General features: G+C 37.9%; 1 protein-coding gene across 4 annotated transcripts; it reads right to left on the reverse strand.

Annotated features, from left to right (window-relative positions):
- Positions 1–26817, reverse strand: fam49al (family with sequence similarity 49 member A, like). Of its 4 annotated transcripts, none has more exons than XM_058377902.1 (12): positions 26409–26817; positions 13103–13195; positions 8588–8667; positions 6149–6270; positions 5722–5827; positions 4677–4813; positions 4450–4527; positions 4231–4347; positions 4026–4105; positions 2773–2899; positions 2249–2319; positions 1–2054 (listed from the first exon to the last, which is right to left on the reverse strand). In XM_058377902.1, the coding sequence occupies exons 3-12, from the start codon at positions 8658–8660 to the stop codon at positions 1991–1993; spliced, it is 975 nt and encodes a 324-aa protein (XP_058233885.1). In that variant the 5' UTR covers positions 8661–8667; positions 13103–13195; positions 26409–26817; the 3' UTR covers positions 1–1990. The 4 variants fall into 4 exon arrangements, with proteins under 4 accessions (XP_058233885.1, XP_058233888.1, XP_058233887.1 ...); XM_058377905.1 differs by lacking the exon at positions 8588–8667 and adding an exon at positions 9011–9091; XM_058377904.1 differs by lacking the exons at positions 13103–13195; positions 26409–26817 and adding an exon at positions 11872–13041.
- Positions 26818–26819: the final 2 nt, after the last annotated feature.

Consider the following 26819-nt stretch of genomic DNA (forward strand, 5'->3'; position numbering starts at 1 on the left):
TGAACTTAATAAATGACAAGTTTATTGTTGCACAAAATGTACAAAATAACAAGCAAATGGACAGTCCCCTCCCTCCCCTATCCAACTTGCCCATTACTTTCTCCGCCAGTATGAAGTTGAAGAGCTGGAACCTATGACTACAGCAAGTCCAATAGTCCAAGCCAAATGCAAGGTTTCTTAGACACAACACACACCCAATTCAGTCACTGAACATTTGAAAATGAATTAAAAACACTGTATTTACACAATTTCATCTGAAGTTGTACAGCATGCCGTTTATTTCTTTATACAGAATATGTTTGTGAACATACCCCTGTATAAAAAATATACTGTCAGATCAAATTAAGTTCAACTAAGGGCTATAGACATCGAAATACAACACTGTATTTGTTGCATCTTAATTTTTATTAAATAATTTGTTTTTTTTTAAATACTCACTCATTTATGACATGATCTTTTTTTTTTTTTTTTTCTTTTTTAAATTGCATCTTACTAAAAGAAACATTCTCTAGTTGACTTTAAGCGCATCAGTTCCATGGCCTTTTAGATGGCTGGTGGAAAATCCTCCGCTTATTCACTTATTTACACCAAAACCTTCTACATATTTTCTGCTGTACGCCCTTTGTGTGTGTGTGTGTGTTTGTTTGTGTTTCTTTGTGTTTGTGTGCGTGTGTATTTGTGTGTCTGTAAGTGAGTAGAAAGTCAGAATGATTGATTTCCAGTTTTCTACAAGAGTAAATGTGCCAAGAACCTGAACTTGAGTACAGTAATAGGCGATGCCATGTTCAGAATTCCCAGTATTTCTGATCGGTAGATTTAACACACTGTAAGTGTGTGTGTTTTAATGTTGTACTGCTAGGAGGTTGGTGTTAAGCGGCTGATTATTAGGGACCTGTAGTTCACTCAATATGTAAATGGGACTCCTGATAAACTACAGGTCCTGAAATGAGATGTTTGCAGAGAAAGGAGCTACGGTGCTGAGTGAAATATGAGTGGCTTCTGAAATAGAGTTTCATGGCTTTCTTGAAATTCCTTCTGACACAGTTTCCCAAAGCAGAACAATTCCTAATCCAATGCCTCTGAACATGAACGTCTCACTAAGGCCTTTGTGTTATTCATGAACTCCTCACTGTTCGTTCTATATTGGCACAAAACAGCTTATTCTAAACTGCTTTTGCAGTCGTTATTTTATTTCAGTATTGCTGTACAGCACTAGTGAATAAGTCAAACAAAAATCCTTAACCTGTGCTTTTCAAGTATATACAGCAAATGCAAGTCTCTTGTTTTATAGGTACTGAATTCTGCAGACGCATGGCATGATTCACAAATTGATTTTGAAACTGAAACTTTGGAAAGGGAGTGCAGTATTAAAGTACTCCTGCAGAATGCAATGGAAGTCGATGCAGAGGAGAGTGTGTTCAAAATCAGGTGGAAGTTAAACGCACGGAGACTGAGCGGCACTATACACACTATACACTATACAATGTGAAGCCATTTTCAAAATCTTTATAACTATTAAGGGGATTATCTATGTGCAAAAATAATCTGCAGAAGTTATATGGACCTTATTTGTTGTTGTCGTTTCTTATCGTAGGGCTTTGATATATTATGCATTTGTTTTCCTTAAATGTTCTCATCTGGTAAGCCATGGTTCTCTTTCAGCTTTTTTTTTTTTTTATTTTAATATACCTACATATATATATTTCTATAATCTCTTTTCATGTTTTTACAAAAAATCAAAGACATGATGAACAACTGACAATATATTATATATACTTTTTTTCCCCATTTTTCCCTATTTAGCTTTTTGAACTTGAAATTGATTTTGCATTTCATTCATGTAAACAAACAGGTTTCTGAGGGTGTGTCACCCAAAAAACTGCCAGCCTTCATACTTTGTTCTCTGTCAGCAACTTCCTTCTTCATCTGTTTCTCTCTCCCTTTCTCAATACCCGCTTGATTTCACCCCTTTCTCTCTAGGCATCTCCCCTCATTGAAGTAGAGCACGGATTTGTTTAGAGGTGCTGTCATCATTTAGATGTCTTGTTGTATACCTTGAAACGAACAGAGAGAGTAAAATGTCAGGTACAAAAATGTTCCCCCCTATGATTTCTTTATAGAAACAGCATTATTTATGGCAAATAAAATGAAAAGCATGTTTCTGTTATTGTCATTAGCATCATACTCTTTGTATGAGCTGAAAAAAAAGTACATATTGTACACACATTATCCATATACTCCTACTCACCTCAGTGCATTCAGCAGTCCCTCCACGCTGTTTGAAGGCTGCTCTTTCAACACCTTGATGCAGCCCTTCATCTGCACAACACACACACACACACACACACCACGTTAGAGAAAGGTCAACTCCTTCTGATCCTCACTCCTACTGTGACAAAGAGCACACCTATCTGCTCCTGAATACCCAATTCTCTCTCTCTCTCTCTCTCTCTCTCTCTCTCACACTCACACACACACAGAGTTAATCTGTTACCCCACATGTCTATGAAAATATACTCTTAGGAATAGGGGATTTGGATAATTAATGATTCTGGGCTTCCTAAAAGTGTTTTACACAAAGGGAAATCCTCTGTTCTTTGGTTCCACCTAGCTTTATTGGTTTCTCCAAAACTGAAAAACCCTTTAGGCTTCCAGATGTAATAATGTAGAATGCAAGTGATGTATACATGATTGGATGATTGTAAAAACAGGGCCACAATGTATTTGCAGCTCAAAATAAAAGAGAAAAAGAAAATGAAAAAAGTGTCTTACGTCAATCTTGGAGGTTTTAGCGAAGGCACCCACGGGGTGAACGTGATCGTAGAGGATAATGACACCCACCATAACACGCATGCAGAACAGCATAGTGTCTGTGTTGGTGAAACGGCACCGGTATTCCCTACATACACAGAACAAAGATCAGATCAAAGATGTTCCATTATCCTTTAATGTCATTTTTTCTGACCAGCACGAAATCTTATCTAAACACATTCAGTGGCTCTATGTTTGAAATTTTATCTTGACAAATCATAGAAAACCTGGAGGAAATATTTCAAGCTTTTTCATTTCAATGTAATCCATTAATCACAACATTTAAACCCATTCTCATGTAAAAATTAGTTTGTATTCTGAAGAGCAGGCAGATTTTACAAATTCCCTTCTATTTTACAATATTTACAGTGCCTTGCAAAAGTATTTGCCCCCTTAAACGTTTCTATAATTTAATTTACAACCTAGAATTGAAATGGATTATTAATTTGGGATTATTATGCCATGAATAAACACAAAACAGCCAAAAATATTGAAGTATTGTCAAAAGACATGTTGGAGATACTGGAAAAATATTTTCTGGTCTGATGAAACTAACATTTTTTAACCTTGGTACAAAGCGCTATTCTCACACTGAAAATTCTCACACTGAAGCATGGTGGTGGTAGCATGCCTTTAGGGATGCATCTCAATAGCAGGACCGCTGAAAGGGTTGTGGGTAAGAAGGATTAATCCAAATAAAGGGCAACTCTAGGAAAAAAAACCCTGATCCCTAGAACATTTAAAAATGGTCCACTCAAAGCTCAGACCTCAATGTGATTGAGAATGCAGCAAGACTTAAACATTGTGGCTTATTTACAATCTCCATCCAGTCTGACAGAGCTTAATAATTTTTGCAAGAAGAATTGGCAAAAATGTTAGCATCCAGATGTGCAAATCTGATAGATTTAGCATAGAAGTAGCTGTAATTGCAGCCAAATGTGATTATATTTATCTTTAATATGTGTGTGTGTGTGTGTGTGTGTGTGTGTGTTGGGTGGGTGGGTGTGAATCCTTATTCATTTTACAAATATCTGTAGCTTTGTTTAATTAACTATTCTCAAAATAAAATAATTTCTCCTTATAGTCTATCATGTCTAAGTTACAGCATGCTGCGTAAATGGTAATAATCCCTAATTTGTTGGTTAAAATTCTCTCTTTTCTTTCTAATTCAAAACAGTGTCTGGACTGAGGAATATTTATGAAGAATAACTTACGGAGTCTCCAGCATGACCCGGCACACGCAGGCCATAGTGCTCAGGCAATCTGTGGTGTCTTCAATAGGCAAAGTCTTGTTCTGTAATACACGTTACATGGTTAATGTAATACCAGTGAGAGTCCTTCTTCAAATACATAATTTTTATGGATTTATTTTGTCTGTACAGTTCAAAAGATTACTGCAGGGCAGTTTTATATACTTGCCTCTGACACAAACTTAGTTGTGGCATTGCTCAAGGTTTTCAGCATGGGTGTTGCTTCCGCATAAAACAGAGACATCCGATTGGCCATTTCATTATTGACTTCATTCTCTGCCTCTAACTGTAGAAGATAGAAAAATTGGTTGCTCAGACAGGGAACTTGTGTGTCTGTGCATAATAACGTGTCCAAACGTCAGGTTGAATATTTATTTTGGCAGAGCACCTGCTGATTGTTCAGTCGATTCCGGCTTATGGTCCTCCTGTAGTAACTAAAGTCATTCTGAATGGCTGGATTTGTCATCTAGGGAGAGAGGACAACTTGTTCAGAACATCTGTTAATCATGCAACTTGTTGTGATGCTGTAGAATTGGCTATTTATTATACAACATGTCAACTTCACATCATCGACAGTGCACACAGAGTGAACACAACGCTGTGAATCGGTCTCACCTTTAGCTCATCGAAGCTGAGAGTGAAGTGCAGGATCTCTGCAAACTGTTTAGCCAGAGCCTGTTCTCGCTCCAGGTGCTGCATTGGAGCATACGGTGGGCTTGTCAGTGCTTCCAACAGGCTGCGCAGGGCATTTTCTGGAACAATGACAACACACAGTAAGAAAATATTGCCCAGAAAGTATAATGTTCTCTGCTGTAAATTGGTCTTATGCAGCCTTTCAAGATTTTAGTGAGATGTGACTGCGACATTTCAGAAGGGTGGAGAGAAAGAGAGAGAGAGAGAGAGAGAGAGAGAGAGTTTGTGCATACTGTTTATACTATTTATCCACACTGTTTATGCATTTTAACATTTATATGTATGTGACTGATCTCAGATTTTTAAGATTCAGATCATTAGATGCCGAATCTTTGAAACTTAACCTAACCTAAATCTAACATTCTGCCATATTGACACGTGGTGTGTCTTTAGCATGCTTTAGTATGTCTCAAGAGAAGCCATCCCTTCTTCTCATGAAATATGCAGCAGCACTTCTATAAATAACAAGCCAATATATTTATCTGGAGGTCTGACGAGAAACTTGAAACCTCCTGAGCCGTTATCTAGGGCCTGGATACAAGACTTGGATATGTTGAGAAGCATGCTTGTTTTTTTTTTCTGCAGTCTTCATTTCATTGACTTTGTGTGTGTTAAGTTTCTACTGAGTCAGATGCATTCCCATGACACAGATTTAATGCTGTGTTACTGGCCCGTCAGCATAGGGAAGAAAGAAGTGGTAAGGTATTAGCTTCTGAATCTGCAAAATTCTCATCTTCCCATACACGGGACATGGAAGCTCTGCATCCTTTATGCTCTGCCGGATGCGGTAGCCATGGCGACCCTTCTGTGAAAAATCTTTCCTCTGCGCCAGAGGGAAGGCACATGCTGTTAGAGTCTTTGCACAATGTTGCCTTGTTGGCTGAAGTGGTGGCCACATCATGTAACTCTACTTTTCCTTTCATCTAAAAAATTGCCAAAATAAAAAAAGCGCTGGACATCCACTCACCTAACCTGAGTGAAAATTCATAGAATCGCTTCAGCTTGGCCACCAGGGGGCACACAGCATTCCAGGCTTTCTCCTGAAGCTGGAGGTCATTGGGGTTCTGAATAGCCTGAAAAAAAGAACAAGCACAAACAAAATGTAGAGGAAAACGTCTGTAATAGATATGTTAGAATTGACAAACCACTGTGGGTAAATAGATTCTTTCTTCTTTCTGTAAATTTGCCTCCACTGGCTGTAAGCTTTGATCTCCAGGATGTGAGAGTTTTCACAGCTGAATAAACCCCATCTACCCATCGGTACTATGCAAACCTGTGCAACCAAACCTATGAAACCAACCTATTAAAAAAATATTTATTCATAAAGCAGAATGGATTAGTAGCTTTCCAGCTGTGTGGTTGAGACTGGTTTACTCTTGGGGACATGCTCTCACCTCTCTTATCTCTTGCCCCGCTCCACTGTAGGATTGTAACTCTGCTAGGATACCGTGAGCCTCCTCCAGAACGGCACTGACTTGATTCCAAACAGCCGTCTCAGCCTCTGTGGGCTGGGCATCTGCAGATCAAACATGATCCCTATGGTGTCAATTTATGGACGTCAATGTAGATTAAAGTCAAACACATCCAACGTTCGTCTGGATTATTTATCACCTCTGTCAGACACAGCCTTGTATGTGTTCCTTTCTCCTTGGAAGCCAATAGTTTAGAGTAAACTGGCCTAGTAGTCACATTAGTATTGATTAACAGAAATGGCAGTAAACCAAGTACCACACCCAGTTCCTGGCCCTGATGGAAGATACTTCATACTATCATGGTATTATTACTGTATCACCTCAGACAGAGTGTGCTGTCTGTTTTTTTAAACCGCATGGATTAGTTTGGTAATAACTCTGATGTCTAAATACATTAGGAGGATTTGGAGTATATTGGAGGATTTGATGTGGTTGAAATAACTTTCGGGACATTGAATGAGCAGATATGTTTGAGATTCTACAGGGACTTCATGGAAACATTACAGTTTATTTACATTTTACCAATTCATCATTTGCAACAATAAGGGGAAATAAGTGTTGATTATATTTGACATGTGTTTTAGCCTAGTCAGCTACTTCGAAACAGCCTGCATGCAGCTTATTGTGTGTAAGATCACACAAGATTTCTTAACTCCAGAGGTTTTTGTCATTTTAACCACATATAGCTAGTCCAGTATACCTACATTAACTAAGGATTAGCATAGTTCTACATAAGTTACACATAATCATCTGGTGTGTGCTATAGCATATTATAGCATTGTTATCTCTGTCCTGTAGACCTATACACACAACCACTCATACACACTAAATGTGATCATCCTTGTCATCTAACCTTGTATTAGTTATCAAAATATACTGAATCTATTTTTGCTTGTTTATACATAGTTGTGCCATAATTACTACAAGGGGAACTAAATTTGCTGAATTAAACTATTAGTATTCTTATTTTTGGCCACATAAAAGGGCAAATTTTGAGGACAATTCTCCCTGGTAGAACTCCCAAAGCTAAACCACATTTTTAGACGATGATAAACAGTTATGTTTCAGTGGTGTTGTGTATGTAAAATCTAATCTTAACCACTATACTCACAGTCCAATTATGGTAGACATGATTTAAAAGAGTAAATGTTATATAAATATTGAATAATTGAAAATGTAAAACTTATCTGTTGCCTTTTTAAAACTGATTTTGTTTGTTGAAGATCCCCATTCTGTGATATGGGATCACTGGTCAGGACTCTTTGTGAATATAATCTGTTGTGTTCTGGGAAAAATATCTGAATTTTTTTCTCTTACATTTGTAACATTATTAGGATTAGGATTGCATTTTTTTTTGTAAGGTGGCCCTGGCATTAGATGTAGATTTGATTAGATTACCTGTACCTAGCTTACACATTGGAAATTATGAGCTGTCAGTTTATGTAAAATAAATGAATGCTGTCGAAACTATAGAGAGGAAACTTTCTTTTGACAGCAGTGAATTGTTTGTTCAGCTGCCAAATCACTGAAATTGTGAGAAAGGAAATGAGGAACTGTGACAGAAGTGGGCACTCCTTGTTGAATCAGAAATAGTAAAATACAGATCAGAACAGGCCGCTGTCCATGCTGTCTATTCAAAGTGCTTTATGATTATTTATATTGTAAATAACCATAATACAAACCTCTGTCTCACCTGCACAATTAGACAGTAATTTGTTTTGTGTTCAAGGGATTACGGCTGTGTCATTATGCATTACTTCATTACAGCTGAGTAGTTGCAGAATGCTATTTGGATAGCAGCCTGTCTGAACTCATTGTGCACATGGAGTTAGTGAAACACCAGAGAGGAAAATGTTAAGGTGGAGCTGGTAAAGGACTGGAGGTTTCAGAAAAGGAGGAGCTATCTGGGAAGGATAAGAGTTAGAAAAGTGAACAGAGAAATGGAAATTCCCACTTCCTCAGTTCATACACATTAACATGCTTGCTTCTCTCGCTCATTCAGTCACACAACCTTGCCAAGCGCACGCACACACACGTACACAGAGATGAAGAAATAGCATGGGTAGATGCGCAGTCAGAGAAGTGAGAAGAAAGAAGGTGAAATTAAATGAAATGGTTTTGTATTGCATATCTTGCAATATACACATGGCATTCCTGAGATATTAAAAAATGATTGCATGTCATGCTAGACCTAGAAATCAGGAAAAAAGGTCCCTGTACATTGAAACTCTTGATTGGCAGCAATTTATATAAAAATAGAGGAAAAGAGGAAATGAAAGCTGCGACAGACGCAAATGGGGATGAGCAGCGCTAAGAAAATAAAGAAACAAAACTCAAAAAATAAGAAGCTGATGAGCTCACGTTCAAAGTCAAGGAAAACTATTGGGCCATGCTCAAGTTCGGCGCAAGTCAGCACTTTCAGGAGATTCCCCATGAGCCCCCTGGAACAGAAAGAAGGGAGACGTGTGTGGGTGATGGAGGGTCATGGAGATCTGTGTGGTGTGTGTGTGTGTATACAAATATGTGTGATATCAGGGGCATGTACAGGACGTGGGGTGTGGATGGAATGGATTAAAACGTGTTGACATAGACCGGGAAGACTGGGGTGTTTGGTGTGATGTCATGGTGTAAGAGTAAAACTCTTCTTCCCTGCTTCATTCTTATTTCTCCATGCAGGCACCCACAGAACCTCCTCCAATCCATCCATTCTCCCACCTCAGCACATCCACCCTGATCTCTCACACACACTGACACATAACACACCGCACAGCGACAAGCACTTACTTTCAAAGTCCAGAAAAAAATGTGGACAGTTCTCTAAATCCTTGCCAAGGACCTTAATGAGGTTCCCCATGGCTGGCAAACCTGGGCAAGGGAGACAACAGATGCATACAGTACAAAGCAACATCACCTGTTTTTATCACAAGATCAGTTCAAGTCCATAAATTGTCTAAGAGCCAGGCTTGGTCAAATATACATTTAAGAAATTCTGTAAGCATATTATAGTTAATAATATATAAATGTATCTCTTTGATCTGGAACTTTCCGGGTTCCATTTCCTGATGTACATTGAGCATAACAGTGCCGAATCTGTCATTTATCATTCCAGTGTAGCATCTTTAGCTGCACAGGAAATACATTCAGTATTTATATGTTTATATACACAGCTGTTCACAAGGTTCACTCATAAATGGTAATGTGACAGTAATCAATGTACACTATAAAGGTCATAGAAATGATCACTGTGACTCAAAACATATCCAATATCCATTTGTTGTATGTTCTTTCAAATGTAAGGCATTGTAGTAAAGTATGCTAGAAATGCAACGTCTCCGAAATTTGGTATAAAAAGAGAAATATAATTTATCATTTAATGAAGTGATTTAACTGCTGATGAACCTGTGTCAGCGTTATCCTGTTCTTCTAGAAACTGCTGAAACCTTGCATCATACCTTGCTACAATATTAATTCCTTTTCCAGCAACATTAGTAGCACTTATCTAGCTCATTTGAAATAATGAATCACATGCTACACCCTGCAGTCATGTTATAAGCACAAAATATGATTAAAAGAAATCTTAAATTTACCATCTCAATATGAGTTCAAACTTGAAAATATTTTAACCCTGTTTAGCGTCCCAATTCATTGCTGGGTTTCAGCCCTCAGTGTGACCACAACTACTAAAAATATATGATCATAGAAAATACAGGAAATCTATCATGCATGTGTTCCAATAATTCTACACAAAAATATGAAAAGTAGGTCAGTTACAAAGCTGTGAGATTGAAACGTCCCATCATTTGCACAATTTGACAGACGCTCGTGCTACTGCCTAATAACTGTAGTTTATATTAACTCTCATTCAGATTCTCATTAAAAAATCTTTTACAAATGAGGTTTTATATTTTGTGCAATTAAATTTATAAAGCTCACCACACCACTATAATTACAGTTTAACTGTAAATGATTCTATTTGTTTTTCCCATTGGCTCCCATGTTTGCTCAGAGCAGTACTAGATGCCTATAAACTTTAAGTTTATGCAAAAAATCTTCATATTCATAATAATTTACAGCACATAAGATGATAATTATGGGAGTTGGTTACTGATGATATGGTTCAGTGTACGATTAGGAGTGTAATAATGAGGATTTGGATCAGTGCTTATATACATTAACTTCAATGCATCCATCTAAATCATCAATATTATATGTATTATATTATTATATGCATATCTATCTATAGTATATTAATTCTGAATAGACCATTTGGTTGTAATTCTGATACATTAAAATAGTCCTTATCTACATCATCATCGTTCACCAACTAACGGTAGGCCCTGAATCTGAACAATACAGTAGAAGTCATATACATTGAACCATTGAATTTGGTTCACTTTATGAATCAAAAAATGTATTATAATGTAGAAGATTCTGTGTTGTTGAATCTTGAACCATTGCATTATGAATTGTAATGATCTCGTGTCATGTGGAAGCATGTGGTTTGCACGCCTACAATGGTATATCCTAAAACATTCAAAAACTATACTGTACAAATAAAATCTAACCTACTAGTCATGAAGACCCCGCAAAATTCACTGTACTCTCAGTCTACTGGAGAAAAACCAATATTTTTTAAGTGTAATTATCATGACTATTTAACACGTAGAAGGCTTGTGGATCTCAAGAAGATTGTAAATATCTACAGGGATCCCCAGCTGACATGAAACCATGAAAGCCCTCACTTCTTTTTTCACATTAGCAATCCATATCTATAGAAATATAATTAGCATGAAGACATTTAATACCATATCTCTGTGCTGCAGCCACATAAAAAGGGAAGGACTGAAAATAAATGCTTGACGTGTTAAGAGACTTCTTTCACAAATATTATCTGAAATGGCAGCTAGCCTTACGTTCTGCATCAAATGGTGATGCAGTGTGTGGTTAAAGGCACACACACACACACACACACACACACAGAGATAGCATTTCCCAGCCGGTTTATCACTGCCCGTCTCCTGGCAACTAGCCGTATAGCTCTGTTTCCATGGCTGGATTGCTCGCTCAGCTTTCTCCCCCTCCCTCTTTGCTAGCTGGGACTTTCATCACCCGCACGCTTCCTCATTTTCGCCTGTACTGATTACATGGAATGAGGCACATGGTGGTAAAGTGTACCTAGCTGGTGCTACATATACTATTCGCTTTTTTAAAGTATACTCTGTACATCTATGTTTGTTCAAAATATTTGATCCATTAGCATTTCATTTCATATTGTAATTGCAAATACCCAATATATTTGTATTCACCTAAATTTCAGCAAATTACAGATGTAGGTAATAGTACAAATGCTAATTTGATTAATATTTTGTTAGGTCTAAATTAGATAACGATAATTTCTGTGATATAATTATTTTTCATATACGTACATGGCAAAAATATTTGCAGCATTGCTTCACATAAAGGTGCAACATCCACCATTTAAACAGAGCCTCAGAGAGGTTTTTTTAACATCATCTCTGCTGTCAACAATGTCTCAGTAAACTGACAGCATTATTGCTCTTTAGCTGCATTTCGGCATAACATGATCATCAGGACATTTACTGTTGTTATCACCTACCAGCCAACATACGCTTGCCTTCTCCCACCTTTCTTTGTTTTGTTCTAGTTCTCTCTTGTAACACCGCTGTGCCTCTTCCTCCTCTGGACACTGTGGTGTTCCTCAGATCAGCAGAATCATGCGCTTACCACAGTCAGGCTGTGTGCTGTGTGGCCTTACAAAAGCTGTGCACTTGTGCCGAAGCGGCTCTGCACTCAGCATGACGCTGTTCTTTTCACACTTCTCTTTTTCTGACTGCTATTTGAAGGCACATGGTGTATGTGTGTGTGTGTGTGACAGATAGATGTGTTACTTTTTGGTCCTGTGTGAACAAAGAGTGTGGGCTACAGAGGATGCCCTAAAGTATGGCTTATGGTTTAGTAGCTATGTGAAAGTTTTAACAGCAGCTTCCTGTGGGCAAAAAGTTAGACAGAATTCTATCTAACGTTGGTACGGTTTTAGCTTCTTCAAACAAAAAAACACCCAACTTTGCCCCATCTTTTCCTGTAGATGTTTTAACTTTTTAGTTTTTATACGTCGCTTGTATACAACGAAAGGAAACTTTAAACCATCAGCTATATGTATGGCTTATACAGTATATAGAGCTTGCTAAATAAATAAATAAAATGGTTGGCACAGCATAGCTACTTTTAAATATATTGAGTGGTGATATGCAGAGAGAAAGGTTGTGGCTTGTAAAGAGGAAGTAAGACTAGCAGTCACAGATCTGTCAAACAACTGTAAGAATGAAAATGCCTTCTGCCTCACCAGCGATTAAGACTCAAACCAAACCAAAAACTTGCCCAACCCACTGCACATTACTCTAGCCATGCTGTGGTTTAGACAAATGTATGTAGTATATCTATTAATATTCTGTGCATGGTCACAGACCTTACTGCACTGCAAGTGCCTCACATCTAAGCATGTGCAGACACATTGAATATAATCAAATACAGCTAGTATTTCTTATTGTAAGATGTTAGAAGAAGGTCTATTAATATGCTGTGCATGGTTGCAGATCTTCCTATACTGCAACTGAATGAGAGTTTAAGGAGTGTTTATATTGTGAATACAGTCAAGTATATCTAGTATTTCTTATTATAACATTATATAACAATATAAACTGTACAACATGTAGATAATACAATTGACATATACATTCTGTGGTGTTTTGTGTTTTATTGTGTCCATCCAGCACCCTTTCCCCATGATTCTTTCTACCACATGGCTTAGTTACAGAAGGTTGCGCAGGCCACAGCTGGCCAGTTTCCTACTCATACCTTTGCTTGCAATTTTCCTCCAATAGCACTTTACTGCATCCACTGGGGGCCTGTCTGCTCCTCTGCTAGTATCACAGCATCAGCATCCACCACCTGAAGAAGAGAAGGGAAGATGTTGTTCTTGCTGGTGTTCTTTTCAGAAAATTGATTGGGAAAAGATAATAAGAGCGCAAGAAACAGAGAGATAGAGAGAGTGCTAGCCTCATTACTGTGTACTGCAGAGACGCAGGATGTTAACTCTGACCAAGCGAGGTGCAACATGCACAACAATCGTTGTGAGGATCTACCACTGAGATAATTATCTCTCTATTATCTATATAATTATAGTGTTTTCAATGAAAGTTGTTGTTTTTCTTCACAGGGCCTTGCAACCACAAAATTTGCATGTGTTCTTATCTTCACAGGAACACTGGGTCTCTAAAAAAGATACATGCATTCTGAGAGACATATTTGTCTGTTGTTAGCACCGTGCATATTTCTGTCAAGACATACGTCATTTTTTTTTTTTTTTTGTCGTGCATGTCACTAGGAGATTCCTTTAGAAGTGACATTTCTATTAATGGTTGGCTTTTGAGCAATGATAAAACTCAAATGAATATTCAGTGTCGACAAGCAGAAGCTTTTAGTTATTGTTAGACAGATGGTGCATTTGTTGTGTTGAAAGAAAACTTAGCTTCTAAGTCGTAGCTTCTCAATTAACAAAATGCTACTGGATTATAGCCCAGAGTGGCTTGTTATTAATAAAGGAGACATAAAGCTGGCAAGAAATGTCTTAGATTTTAGTAGTTTACTGGCCGTTTTGTGAACACATCTCACTGAAAGCACTTTCTCTAAACTCTGCAGCTCCATCCAACAACATATACGTATATATTAGTGTTGTTATTGATTATTGCATGTCACGCTTGTGTGATGCATAGGAAACCTTTCAACAGTCTTCAGTCACTGCTTGTCTATAGTTCCTGTGGGAAATCCAACATAACAACACAACAAAATTCCCAGAAAATTCCAGGGCTAATAATTTACCGGAGGACATGAAATATACAACTCTACTGAGAAGTGTTTGTCTGTAGACCTGAGTTCACTGAACATGTTTTAGAGTGAAAGAGATGTTCATATATAAACTATATAGTATGAACCCAAACACCCTCCAATCATGTCTGAATAGGTGCACCTAATTGATCTGGTGTGTATCAGCTAGCTACCATTATCAACTTTTCTGAATAGTACTTGAAAATCCTCTCAGATATTCTTAAGTTAGCTGCACTGTAATAATTATGAACACATAAGAAATCTTGTCAGCTAGTATTAGATGTGTGGAATTTGAACATTTATGGATAACTTTATGAAATCCACTCTGAAATCCTGTCAGGTTAGCTTATGTTACCTAGGTAGGTAGTTTTTGTCATAAAGGTTTAGAACACTGTCTGCTTATTTTGTAATCCAGTTAGCATTACAGTGAAAATAATAATGATTATACAGTAAATGACTTAGTTTAGCTTAGTTTATGTTAGCTATAGCTAGTATTATAAGTGTAGATTATGAATATTCTGAATATTCATATATGTTGAATATTATGAATAAGACTAAAAATCCTCTCAAAAACCTGACAGTCTAGGTCATGCTAATCACTGACTAACAAAATATGGGAAATGATTTTCTCCCTCCTGTGTGATCACTTCAATATGGACTCATTGACAAAGTTTCTGTGGTCAGTGATCTACAAACAGTCCTTACTGACTGTTTTTTGTCATTTATGCATCCAAAAGTCAGCTGGCACATCTGTATGTAAACTAGCTGTGTTTAATTATCTGAATAATCTTCCCTGTATTAAGATTTCAACCCAAAGAAGGCTTTTATTATTATTATTATTATTATTATTATTAAATATGAGCACTTACAGTCTGCCTGCTGTATAAACCATTAGTTGGTTGTATTTTCCAAAATATAAAACACTAGCAAGCTATGTTAAACCACCATGATCAGGACCAGGTAGTTACCAAGGATTAACGAACAAACCCGGCACAAGCATTACACAGTGACTTATATTCACATTAATGCGATGGTCTTTCACGGTCCCAAATTCTATATCTAGCTGATTTTATATACCCACATGTTTTATATCTGACCACTCACTCATCCAGGCAGGGGATACTTTGGACGGGGTACCAACCCATTGCAGGGCACAATCGTACACACCCTCACACACACATACCCATTCACACACTATGGACAATTTAGAAACCTCAATCAGTCTACAACAAATGCTTTTAGACTGGGGGAGGAAACTTGATACCCAGAGGAACCCCAGATATGTGAGGCTAACTTTTAAGTCAACAAAAAGCTAGTCTGCTAGTCTCACACCTTGCAAGCCTAGCCTCAACCAGATAGTGTAAACTTCTCCAGCAAGTAAAAGAGCAGCAAAAGGCAAACCAACACATTGTGAATAAAGTATTTATATCCAATTACACACCTACCAAAACCTGGATGCTAACTGTAAATAAACATACACTAACAGGTCTCAAGGATTTGTGACACAATTGAAAACTGTGGTCTGTAAATTTCACAAATCACATCTAAGTAAAACACACTACATTACACTACACTACACACACACACACACATTCAGTCTCCAAATCATCACTAGCAGCAGCCAATAAGCTTGATGCATAATGCAGCAGTGTCCACTCCATAAATCCAGAAGAATATTCATTGCAGCAAACAAAGAGCTCTCCTTGTTGCCATGGCTTGTAAGCAACCTGCTGTCCTGCTGTGCACCACACACACACACCGAACCACACAACTGCTCCACATGAGCTACAGTCCCGATTCAGCTCCATCATTAACATGAACTATTATCACTACACCATGAGTGACAGAACTAGAGCAGTGTGTTTTGGGGTGATAGGGAGACGTACTGTATATTTACTGATGTAAAAGGCGTCTCGTCTGTTTATGTCTCACACATCCTTGTCTAAATGGTGTTTGAAATGCCAGACTGTGAAGAGTTCAGTTTCTTTATTCCCTGATGGATTTACAGTAAGTGTATTGACTGGACTGTGTTCTTAATACATTTCAAGGGCTATACAGGGTCATCAGAGGTCAAAAGATGCTTTTGAGAGCTTGAGTTGTACATGGATCAAATGTTATGATGCTTGACAGTGAACTGCTTAATGGGTCAGAGCCGCAAATGATTAAATATAGACTGGCTAGGTTTTTTGTTTTTTATGATGTGGGATGGATGATACAGCAAGGTCATCCATTTCACCTCAGATATTGACAATAATCACCTCACTATTCCAATAAATTCTGGTTATTACATTAAGGTTAGACCTGAGACACAAGCACTGTAATGGCCAACCTTCTGTGAAATGTGCAGCCCTTAGCTTTAATTAGATTTTTTGTCTTTATGAGCAGAGAGTGACAGACTCATTGTCTTTGATTTTAGAATTTTTCAGCGCCATCTAGAGAGATTTTATCTACAGAGTGTGCGTATTATGCTGCTTTAAAATTCAAGCTGTTCAAGTGCTCTATTAATGTGAAATCACGAACAATCGAGACGCATTTGCCACTTAGAGCTAAATCATGAGATCGAGCGTGGACAATAAGCATTAAAGTCTAAACTACTGATTTAGCTAGCTAGCATTTAGCTATTAGTACGCGTCAATTACAGTGGATAGCACATAAATGTGATGCTTATTTGGAATCTTCTCATAGCTACAGTGAATACAAGCCCATGTAAATGTAACAATGTCAAAAGAAAATGTGTATATGATGTTTATGCAGCAGTTAAGTGTCGCTCTAAAGCATCCATTTCTGCTGAGCAATAAATAACTGATTTCCATTCTCGACTTGTTCAGTGATAATATTGAGGAAGCAGCCAATTTCAATACTATTCTCATTCATTTTTTATATTCCATATTTAGTAAATACTGCAATTTTTTAAACAGCAGTATGGTATCTACAGTGCTGTAAAAATATATTTCTGCCTTCAGATTTCCTTTGTTTTTGCAGATATGTCACAGCAGATGGTTTTAGATTCTCATATAAAAAGAAATATAAGACAATAAGAACATAGGAAACACAAAACACATTTTTTAAATAATCATTCTAGCCACCAAATGCTTCATTGGGCTTTTATGTCAGTGTGAAAGAATCTTCGCCCTCTTATTTTTGGAGAATTGCTTCAATGCAGCCACATTGGACCCACTTTCAAGCATGAAATGCCTGTTTAAGGTTCCTCCAGAGGTTCCTCCAGAGGTTCCTCCACAGAATCTCAAACCTGAACTTTGACCCGGCAACTCCAAATCCTTAATTTTGTTTCTTTTGATTCTCTCAGAGGTGAAGTTCCTCTTGTGTTTTAGATCGCTGTCTTGATGTATAACCCAATTGTGTTTAGGCTTCAGATCTCAGACCGATAACCTTCAGATTAACATTCTCCTTCAGTATTTTCTGGTAGAGGAGAATTTGATTATGGCAAGTTGCCTGGGCCCTGAAGCAACAAAACATCCCCACACCATCACACTACCACCACCATGTTTGACTCCTGATATATTTTTATTATCAAATGCATTACTCAAAATGTAAAGGGACCAAAGGTTTCTAATAAAATCAACAGAACATTATCCAGAAGGCTTGGTTGGTGTTTTTTTGGCAGATGTGAGATGAGGCTTATGTTCCCTTTTGGTTAGAAATAGTTTTTACCCTGCAACTTTCCTGTTGACACTATCTTTGCCAGTCTCAAGAATGCTGAGGCAAGTGAGACCTATAGTTCCTTATATGTTCCTTTGGGTTTTTTTGTTACTTTCTTGACGTGTTGTCAGTGTGTTCTTGGGGGAAGTTTGGTAGGCTAGACCATTTCTGCAAAGATTCAGTGCTGTTCTATATTTTCTCCATTTGGTGATAATGACCCTCATTTGCTCGAGTCCCAGAGCATTAAAATGGATTTTTATCTTTTGCAGCATAGTTGGATATTGAAACTATTAAACTTCACAATGTTGGAGAGTGAATATAAGTGATATCTAGATTTACTTGTGTGTGTGTGTGTGTGTGTGTTATGTAACTGACCACAATTATCAGTCACATTAGGGTAATTGCTTGCGTTGTTGTGTTTAACAATTAATTGTGTTTAAAGATCTGAAACATTTAGTTGCATGTATGCAAATATCAAGAAGGGGGCAAATACTTTTTCGTGGCACTGTACATCTTCATCCAATTGCTATATCAAAGATTCTGCTTCACACACACAAGATGCAGTCCTATTTTCACCTCTCTTGCCATTTGTACATTTCTTTTTCTAGAAAATAATGAAATAAAGAATGTTAGGTAAATTAGGAGTGAATGATGTCTGGCTGTTTATTTTCTTCTTTCTTCAAATATGTTCTCACATTAATCCTTGGCAGTCATTGAGGCGTGTTTCGGTTTCTGCGACTGAGACAGGTGCTGCTGCTGATGTCTTTCTTCATTTTCCTTCCATCTTTCTGGCATAAGGAGAACACATATCCCCTGGACATTCGCATGGTCGATGTGCAGTGGATGGAACATTAGCTTAGCGCAGTGGGCAGTGGGAGGGAGGTTAGTGCAGACAAAGAGCTCAGCTCTGCATCTGATGGGAAATGGCAATGCCGGGACTAGACTGACTGGTAATGTGATGCTATGGGCCTGAGACGCCCAGTCATCATCCTCGGTGAATTCTAGCACTAGGAAGAATTGCGTTAGAGGGACAGGAAGGTAGGGGGAGCTTTTTACTGTGCCACCCCTCCCCCACTCTCCGTCCTCAGTGTCTGTGATGAGAGAATGGTGCTGTATGAAAAAAAAAATCAGCATTAAGGGTTAAGCTTGAAGTCTATATAGTCTAATTTGATGTTTTGACTCATTTCATTTGTTCAGTGATTGGGTTTCAAGGAATATTTCAAGGTATTAATGCCATGTTTGCTTTTCTTATGACATAAAATGCTAATTAGCAGTGCATAATAAGACAATGTGTTTTGCTTCAGTGGGCTACTGGAAGAGTTTCACTTGTATGCCTGAATTTCACACTGCATGTTAGCTGTTGAAAGAGTGTGAGGAAGTCTCAAAGCTGTCTTCTGCTACTGTTTTGCATTCTTAAAGATAAAATTGCTTCTGGGGATTTTTTTTCTGCTTTGGTAAGGATCTATTTTTGGTAACAATAACGTAACTAAAGTCTCATTAAGCAAAAAAAAAAAGTGTTGATTTGAGCGGTTAGAAGGTTATTTTTATTACAGCAGATCTGATCATGGTTTTAATTCAAGTCATATCACAGATTTATGTTAATGCTATGTGTCTTTATATTAACTTTATTCTTTCTGAATTAACTTTGGTGATTGATCGTTTTTATTTAACAAATAAAAACATTTATTCTTTAAGGACATATTTATTTAACATTAATAGAAGGAGTCTTAGATGTCTATGCTTTGTAATGTTCAGTAAGTTTCTTGGTAACATGACATGGCTGTGTTTTTTTTTTTTTTTTTGTCTTATTCAAGAGAAGGAATAAGAAATAAGACAGGTTGGTGGGGTAATGACTTTATAATTTCCTTAATGAGGGATAACAGGAACAAAATTTTCTTGCGCATTTTCCACAACATTAAATGTGACTATTAAAGGCTAAAAGTACTGAGTGCCATTCAGTAATAACTTGGCAAATTGCTGTGGTATAAGAGGAAAAACAACTCTATTGGAAACTGGAAAATAACATAACAGTAATTCTGCATTACACAACCCTGGTGTTTTATTTATTTTCTTATTAAAGCATGTCCCATCATGTTTTATTCCTGACTTGAATGATATCAGTGCGCTTCAGAATATGAAGGACCATGATATGCTAAATTGTAATGCTCACAGTTCTGCTGCAAAATGTGTGTTTCTTGTCATCTACTCCTTTGTTTTTGGGTCACTGTTTTTTGAGGTAATCAATCTAATTGTTAACAACTATGGGTCCACTGAATATCTCTCTCCTTTCCAATCCAAATCAATTTTTATTCTCTTTCTTCCCTTTTGACGGAGCAGTCACCAGTTAAATCAACAGTCTATATATAGCAACATGTCTTGTCTCATTGACAAAAGCTTCTCTTTTGTGCCTTTCATTAAGAGAATGGGTATTAAATGAAAGTTTTTGTATGTAAGTGGATAAGAGAAGGAAAGTTGATATCTCCAACATCTGTTATTGACATATTGCCATGACCCACATAAAAGCATGCTGCTTAATCTCAAAGTGCATCTTTGAGTTTGTTGATCTCTCTGAGAGTCTTGTTTGGGTCTGTGCCAGTAGCTTGTTGTTTAATCCACTGCACGCTTATCCGATAGTGAGGTGCCACGGCTGTCAGGCTGCCCCCTGTGCCCGCTGCTCGGCTGCCCTGGGCCACAGAGAGAGACGGATGATGGGAGATGAGAGGAGATGAAAAGCTCTGTGCTAAGGCACTCCTGCTGGGACTCGTGCTCTAAAATTCCCTCCAAACCAAATGTTTTCAGATAGACAAAGCACTTCAGATTAGTTTCATCTAACCCTTGAGCAATGACGGAGATAATAAATATGTTAATATGAGAACACCAGAGTGTTTAAAACAGCATGCAAATTCCTTTGTGCTGTTGCTGATGACTGAAATGGCTTCATTTTCAAGAGTTTTGGAAGAAATTTAGCTGGACATCAATTTTTTTCTCCTCACATATTTGACTCTTGTATGAAAGCGTTCATCATACATATCTAAGTCATTTTATATATGAATAATATATGTTTCTTTTCTTGTTTTGCTATTTCTTATTATCTTTATAGTAAGATTACAGGGTTATATGTGTAAGTAAAGTGTAATAAAGTAAATATTGTAAATATGATCATATTAGTCTGATTGGTCCGAAGGCATTTTTTTTAAATTACTGCAGCGCAGACTGTGCCTTGTTCTGGTTGCAAGTTAAATCATATGTTTATATGTTTATAAACTCTCACTGTAATATATTATTCTTTCTATAATAACAGCTCAAATGATTGAATGTGCTCTTCCTATAGAGCTGCATAAAAGTGTCCTTATTGGTAGAATATATGGTTTTCTTCCTTCCTTATGTGCTAATTGTATTATCCTTATAATAATATTGCAAGGTCATATGTGTACATCTCTTGTTGTTCAATATTGACCACTGTACAGCAAAACATAAATCATTTCATACCATTGGTGTTAACTTGTATTAACTTCCACACTTCCACTCCTCATTCTTTCTGCATTCGATTAATCCAATTATTCTTTGTTTTCTATATGCTTATAAATGTATAGTTTTGGAAATGGAGTTAAAGGAGGTTGCTTAAGGTTGAAGACGCTGTTTCTGATCATGCCCAGTATCCTGAATCATCACTAGCTCTTGGTAAATGTGTGCCTTCAGCATGCTGCACTCGCACAGTATGCTCTGGCTCTCTCGCTATCAGACATAGCCATTTTTAGCTCTTCCTGTAAAAGTGTCTCTCTTCTCAGACCTGTTCTTTGTGCTTTGTCCAAGTGTGTTGGGCTCTGAAACAGAGCTTCTTGCCAAAGACTGACAGCTCAAGGCCTGTGGAGCAGAGCTCTATCTTGACCAATCAGTGTCAGGAGTGAAAAACTAAAATGTTGTATATATTGCAATGAACCCTTTGTTGCAGCACTGCAGTAAAATTTAAGGTTAAATAATTGATTATTCTCTGGTAATAAAAACAGTTTAAAATTATTTCCATATTAACAGAAGTGACTTTTGCACTACTACCACAAACAGCTTCAAGTGGCTTAACGCCATGTATCAGTCTAATGATCAACTAAAACTGTAAAAGCTTTACTTATGTGCTTTTATATCTTCTAAGCCTGAACATTAATTGGCCATTTCTGTCAATGTAATTACGTTTAGTGTGGTGCGAAATGCTATATAATGGTTCAGTTATATTTTTAGACATTTAATTTAACTTATTTAATATTAATGATAAGTAAGCTATGGGAAAATGCCACGTTAGAATCAGCAAGGATGTTCTGATAGTGCCAATTAGCAAAATCGAGCAAATGTTTTGTTTCGTTTTTTAGATCTTTACATGTCATGTGTTAAAAAGATCGAATATATGGTTGACACCAAACTTCTACTGACAGATATGCCTTTACTCTGGGCAGCTCTGTTATTTTAAGCATCCAGCTGTGAATACAGAAACTTTATACGCATTGCTGACATAACTGCTCTCTCAGCAGCCTGCATTTGACAGTATTCACCTATGTGAACTGACTAGAGGAAGAATTGTATTACTGGAGCATGAAAATGAGGAGTTTGGGTTTCTTTTACGGGATTATGTTTATATATATGTTTATATTTGCCCGTTATACTACTTGTGTACTACGATATGCTTTATTTTACAGATTTATCATTCTTTTATAGTATGGCTTGTGTAACGTGCAATGTCTCATCACAGGATCTTGAACCATTTTGTACCCATAGTGGACAATGTACATCAGTGCAGATGATAACCTGGAATGTATGCACTTGCCTTTGCATGTTCTCTACACAGCCTTTCTTATGGGTAGCAATGCACACACACACACACACACACACACACACACACACACATACATTTCATACACACGTCCATGCTGCAGCAGTGACAGTCAAAGCTGATCTCAAGGTTACTACAGATCCCTTGACATCCCCCACTGCATCCACCCCCAACTGGCTCTCTTTTAGATTCTCACCCTCCATAACTGCCAAGCTCATGCTCTCTGCAGAGGGGTAGTTCAGGGGACCAGGAACCGCTGCTCAGCACATCTTCTCTAAACCGAGAACACACGGCACTACATGTCCTTTGTGCAGTTAACAGAGTACTCAAAATCCATCTTAGTCTAGCGCTACAAAGCCCACTGGGCCTGTTCTCTCAGATGCCCTCTAAAACAATCCCTTTCAGCCCAACAAAGTAATCCAGATCATCTACTTCTTCAATGACATAGGAGGTGATAAACACTTTAATGTGAACAGGAGAGACATCAGGCTTTCTTTTTTCTTATCATGAAGTGGATTTTTGCCCCTGAGAACCACCAACAAGATTTTTGGCCCAAACTGTATCTAGTGAGATTGCAGTCCTGACAGTGACCATATCATCATTTAGTGTGCAGTGCCTCTGTGGGGTTTAACATCTTAAACAATTTTCAGATAAACTTTGTTTATTTGTCTCACTGGTCATTTGGCTAATTACCCAACATGTATGGTAAGTAAATTTCTTTTTTAAATTTTGCTTACACCCAGAAGATATCATGTGCATCATGGTGATACAGGTTACAGGTTGCATTGATGTCTCAAAGCTCCAGTTCAGTCCTGAGCTCAGGTTACTCTCTGTGTGGAACTTGTCTCTTTCTCTGGTTTCCTCCCACCTGATAAATCCAAACCAGCATGTATTCCCCGCTAGTGACCAGTGTTCCTGAGATCCACTTCCACCCTGACTAAGAGACAGTAGTTTCTGAAGATCAGCAGATGAATGACTTATGATTTATATACTTTTTGGTCTGCTTCATCTTCACTATCTGCTTTATCTTTTTCGTGGTCATGGTGCAAGGTGCAAAAAGGTGGGAACACACACTTGTGTACATGTACACATACCTTCACACCTATGGGCAATTGAGAGTAGCCTGTCCATCTCCTGGTGTGTAATTGTGAAGTAGGAATAAACTAGTGTAACCTGAACAGATGAACTAGGTGAAACACACAGAGACCTATTTAGGATTGAATCCCTGAGATATGACCTGCCAAAGCTACCTGTGGTACTTCCAGGACATTTTTCTTTTCATTAACTAAAATATAAGTCCTAAGTATCAAATCTTCCTCCAGAGTTATCGATGAATGTCATATGACATCTGCCACTGGCTAATTTGGCTCAGCATCCTTTTCCTCCAACAGCATCGTGCTCTAATGTGAGGTAAGGTTTGCTCTAACACATATGCCTATGACACAATCTAAACAAATACAGAATAATGATAGCATGCATTCCCTCCCTTTGACTGCAATGTGTTGTTTAAAATGTTGCTATACACGGCATCTGAGCAAGGGCTATTGTAGTTCTGTCCTTTCCGCATTCAATGGCAAGATTTACTGGACCTTCATCATCACTGCATCTCTTTGCTGTTGTTATAAACCTGACTGTGTTTAAGTACATACAGTATATGCACACAGTACAGACTGCTGTTAAGGGTATGTCACTTCCTGTATGTTTTTAAATTGTGCATATTGCTGCATTGCACACAGTATATCTATTGTCATATGCTCTATATCACTGCACCTCTTAGCGTACATGCATCTGATCCTCGGCACTACACAATAAACCAAATTTCATATGCATCTCATAGACTGACAAATAGTAGTAATAATACGAATAAGAATAAGACTAAAGGCAGAAAAGATGGAAAATGTGCAAAATATGCATTTTACATCATATCAAACGAAGAACTTTTGTTCACAAGAAAATCAAATGTGGGATATTATTCATGACTGATAAATGAAATAGACATACCTAATGAAAAGTGTCTCTTTTTTTATATATATATAATAATTATAACGGTTCTGTGATAAGAATTCCTGTGTCTCCAACAGAACTGTGATAATTACAATGAAGCAGCTTGAAGTGGACCTGGTAGACAGATAAATTGAATAAAGGATGGAGGTAAAATGAGAGGAATGGAAGGAGAAGTGCAGGCAGACATGTTTCCATGGGCGAAAGGGAGAGATTTGGGGTAAGAGAGCTACATCATCTGCATCAGCCAATCCGGACGCTCTTGTAAAATGTTCAAAGGGAGTGTCCTAGCAACAGACGAGTAAATATCTGTTCTGGCTCCTTTCATTTTGTATATTTGGGGGAATTTTCCCCTGAGACAGTTTGCTTCATAGGTTACCATAATTCCTTTTAGTATGCCTGAGTTCCAGATAGCCATAGTATATAGATGCGAAATAAAATGCGAAATAAATAATGCATGTTTTTTTTTCTAATATCACTGAATAATATAATATATAATAGATATCGATGCGTATCTCCTACATATATCCTAACTACACTGATTTTTATGTCTTATATTTGGGATGCAGTTGATAAGGTTATCATTGTTGCTTGCCTATGTGAATTTCTGCACATCTACATTCATTTTTTTTAATTTATTATTTTTTAAAGCATTCAATATAAATTGAAACTGTCACATTTATTACACACCTGGGAATCTGTTTATGGGGCTTAAGGGAAAAGCACGCATTATTTGCACATCATGTAAGGCCTGGCTTTGAGACTTCCAGCCAAACCCCATCATATTCTCTCGTTGTGCCACTTCATTAACACATCTAGTCATTTTCTTGTTTGTGGTTTGAGTAAACCACAGCTACCAGGGAAATGAGTGGAAAAAAAGGAGTGGTTCATTCCTTCGTTCACCATCTCATTCAATTTTTCTATCTTTCTCTCTCTTTTCTCTTTGCTCCTTATATGTTTCCACCCCTATTGCAAGGATGCTGGTTTTAGGTAGGTGTGAGAATGCATGGGATTAAAACACACACACCCACACACAAGCTAATTAGCGCTACATGCACTGCATGCCAATCTAAATGTCACATGAGCCGTAAAATGTCATTTCTAACAAAGCTAGAATGGGGTACTCACTCAATAACTGCTAAGAAGGAGAAATGGTTGCCATTTGTAAAAGGAAATAGCTGACATGCAGTACAGACCTTCTGTTGTTATGGGAACTGCCGGTTTTACACTGAAACACATTTTCACTTCACTGTTAGCATCTTTACTTGCTTTTAATTTAACAGCCACCATTTTATACCACTGAAAATAAAGGTATATATTAGTATATTAAAGGATAACTGCGAGAGTATGCATGTATATAAAGAGTGAGGTGTATTGTGCAGCATAGGTACACACCAGTCTGTGCTGAGCTTGTGTGTGTGTGTGTGTGTGCGCATGTATGTGTTAATATGTCTATTTGCAACACTACAATGCACTGCTGAGAAAGAGGACGAGCCCTGTCTGACCGATCTCTTGCCTAGAAAAGTAGCACACCCCTCAGTTCTGCTCTCTGTCTCTTCCTCGATCCCTCCCTCTTGCTTTCCACCAGTGTAATTCTCTAAAGTCTGGCTGAAGAGGATGCCGGCATGGCAACAAGAGCAGCTGCCATCCCTTGCCATGTGCTACCTTCTACTCTCATCTACAGCAATGCTGTAGCTAAAATCATACATAAAGTGAATTTAAGAACAAGACACAAATGAGGAAGAGACAGATAGAGGAACTGAAAAATGGAGAAAGAGCATTAGTGATGCTGCTTACCGGCAAGAAGGGTTATAGGGAGGCAGCGGTGCTCCTGCTCTGTCTTCAGAAAAAAAGAAATAGGTGACCAAATGGGAAAACACAGGAGCTAACGGATCAGAGCAGACCCCTGTTTGGAGGATACAAAGGAAGAGTATGAGGGGTGAAAAAACAGCACTCCTTTCACTTCCCCTGTGAGCTGCTGTGTGGACTTCCCTGAACACACGACTAGAGTCAACCTCACGCTGTGTGTGTGTGGTGTGTGTGTGTGTGTGTGAAATGTGTGTGTCAGTCCCTTTTCCTGCCTGCCTCTGGCTTGCTCATGCGCTCCTCCTGCTCAGTTACAGAATGATCTCTCTCGCTCTGACTGTCTCTGCACTCAAGACTCTCTGCTTAGCAGCTGAGAAATAGTACGCTCCGTTCCATCCTCCC

This window comes from Hemibagrus wyckioides, linkage group LG24 (genome assembly GCF_019097595.1).
Source record: "Hemibagrus wyckioides isolate EC202008001 linkage group LG24, SWU_Hwy_1.0, whole genome shotgun sequence".
Classification (NCBI taxonomy): domain Eukaryota; kingdom Metazoa; phylum Chordata; class Actinopteri; order Siluriformes; family Bagridae; genus Hemibagrus; species Hemibagrus wyckioides.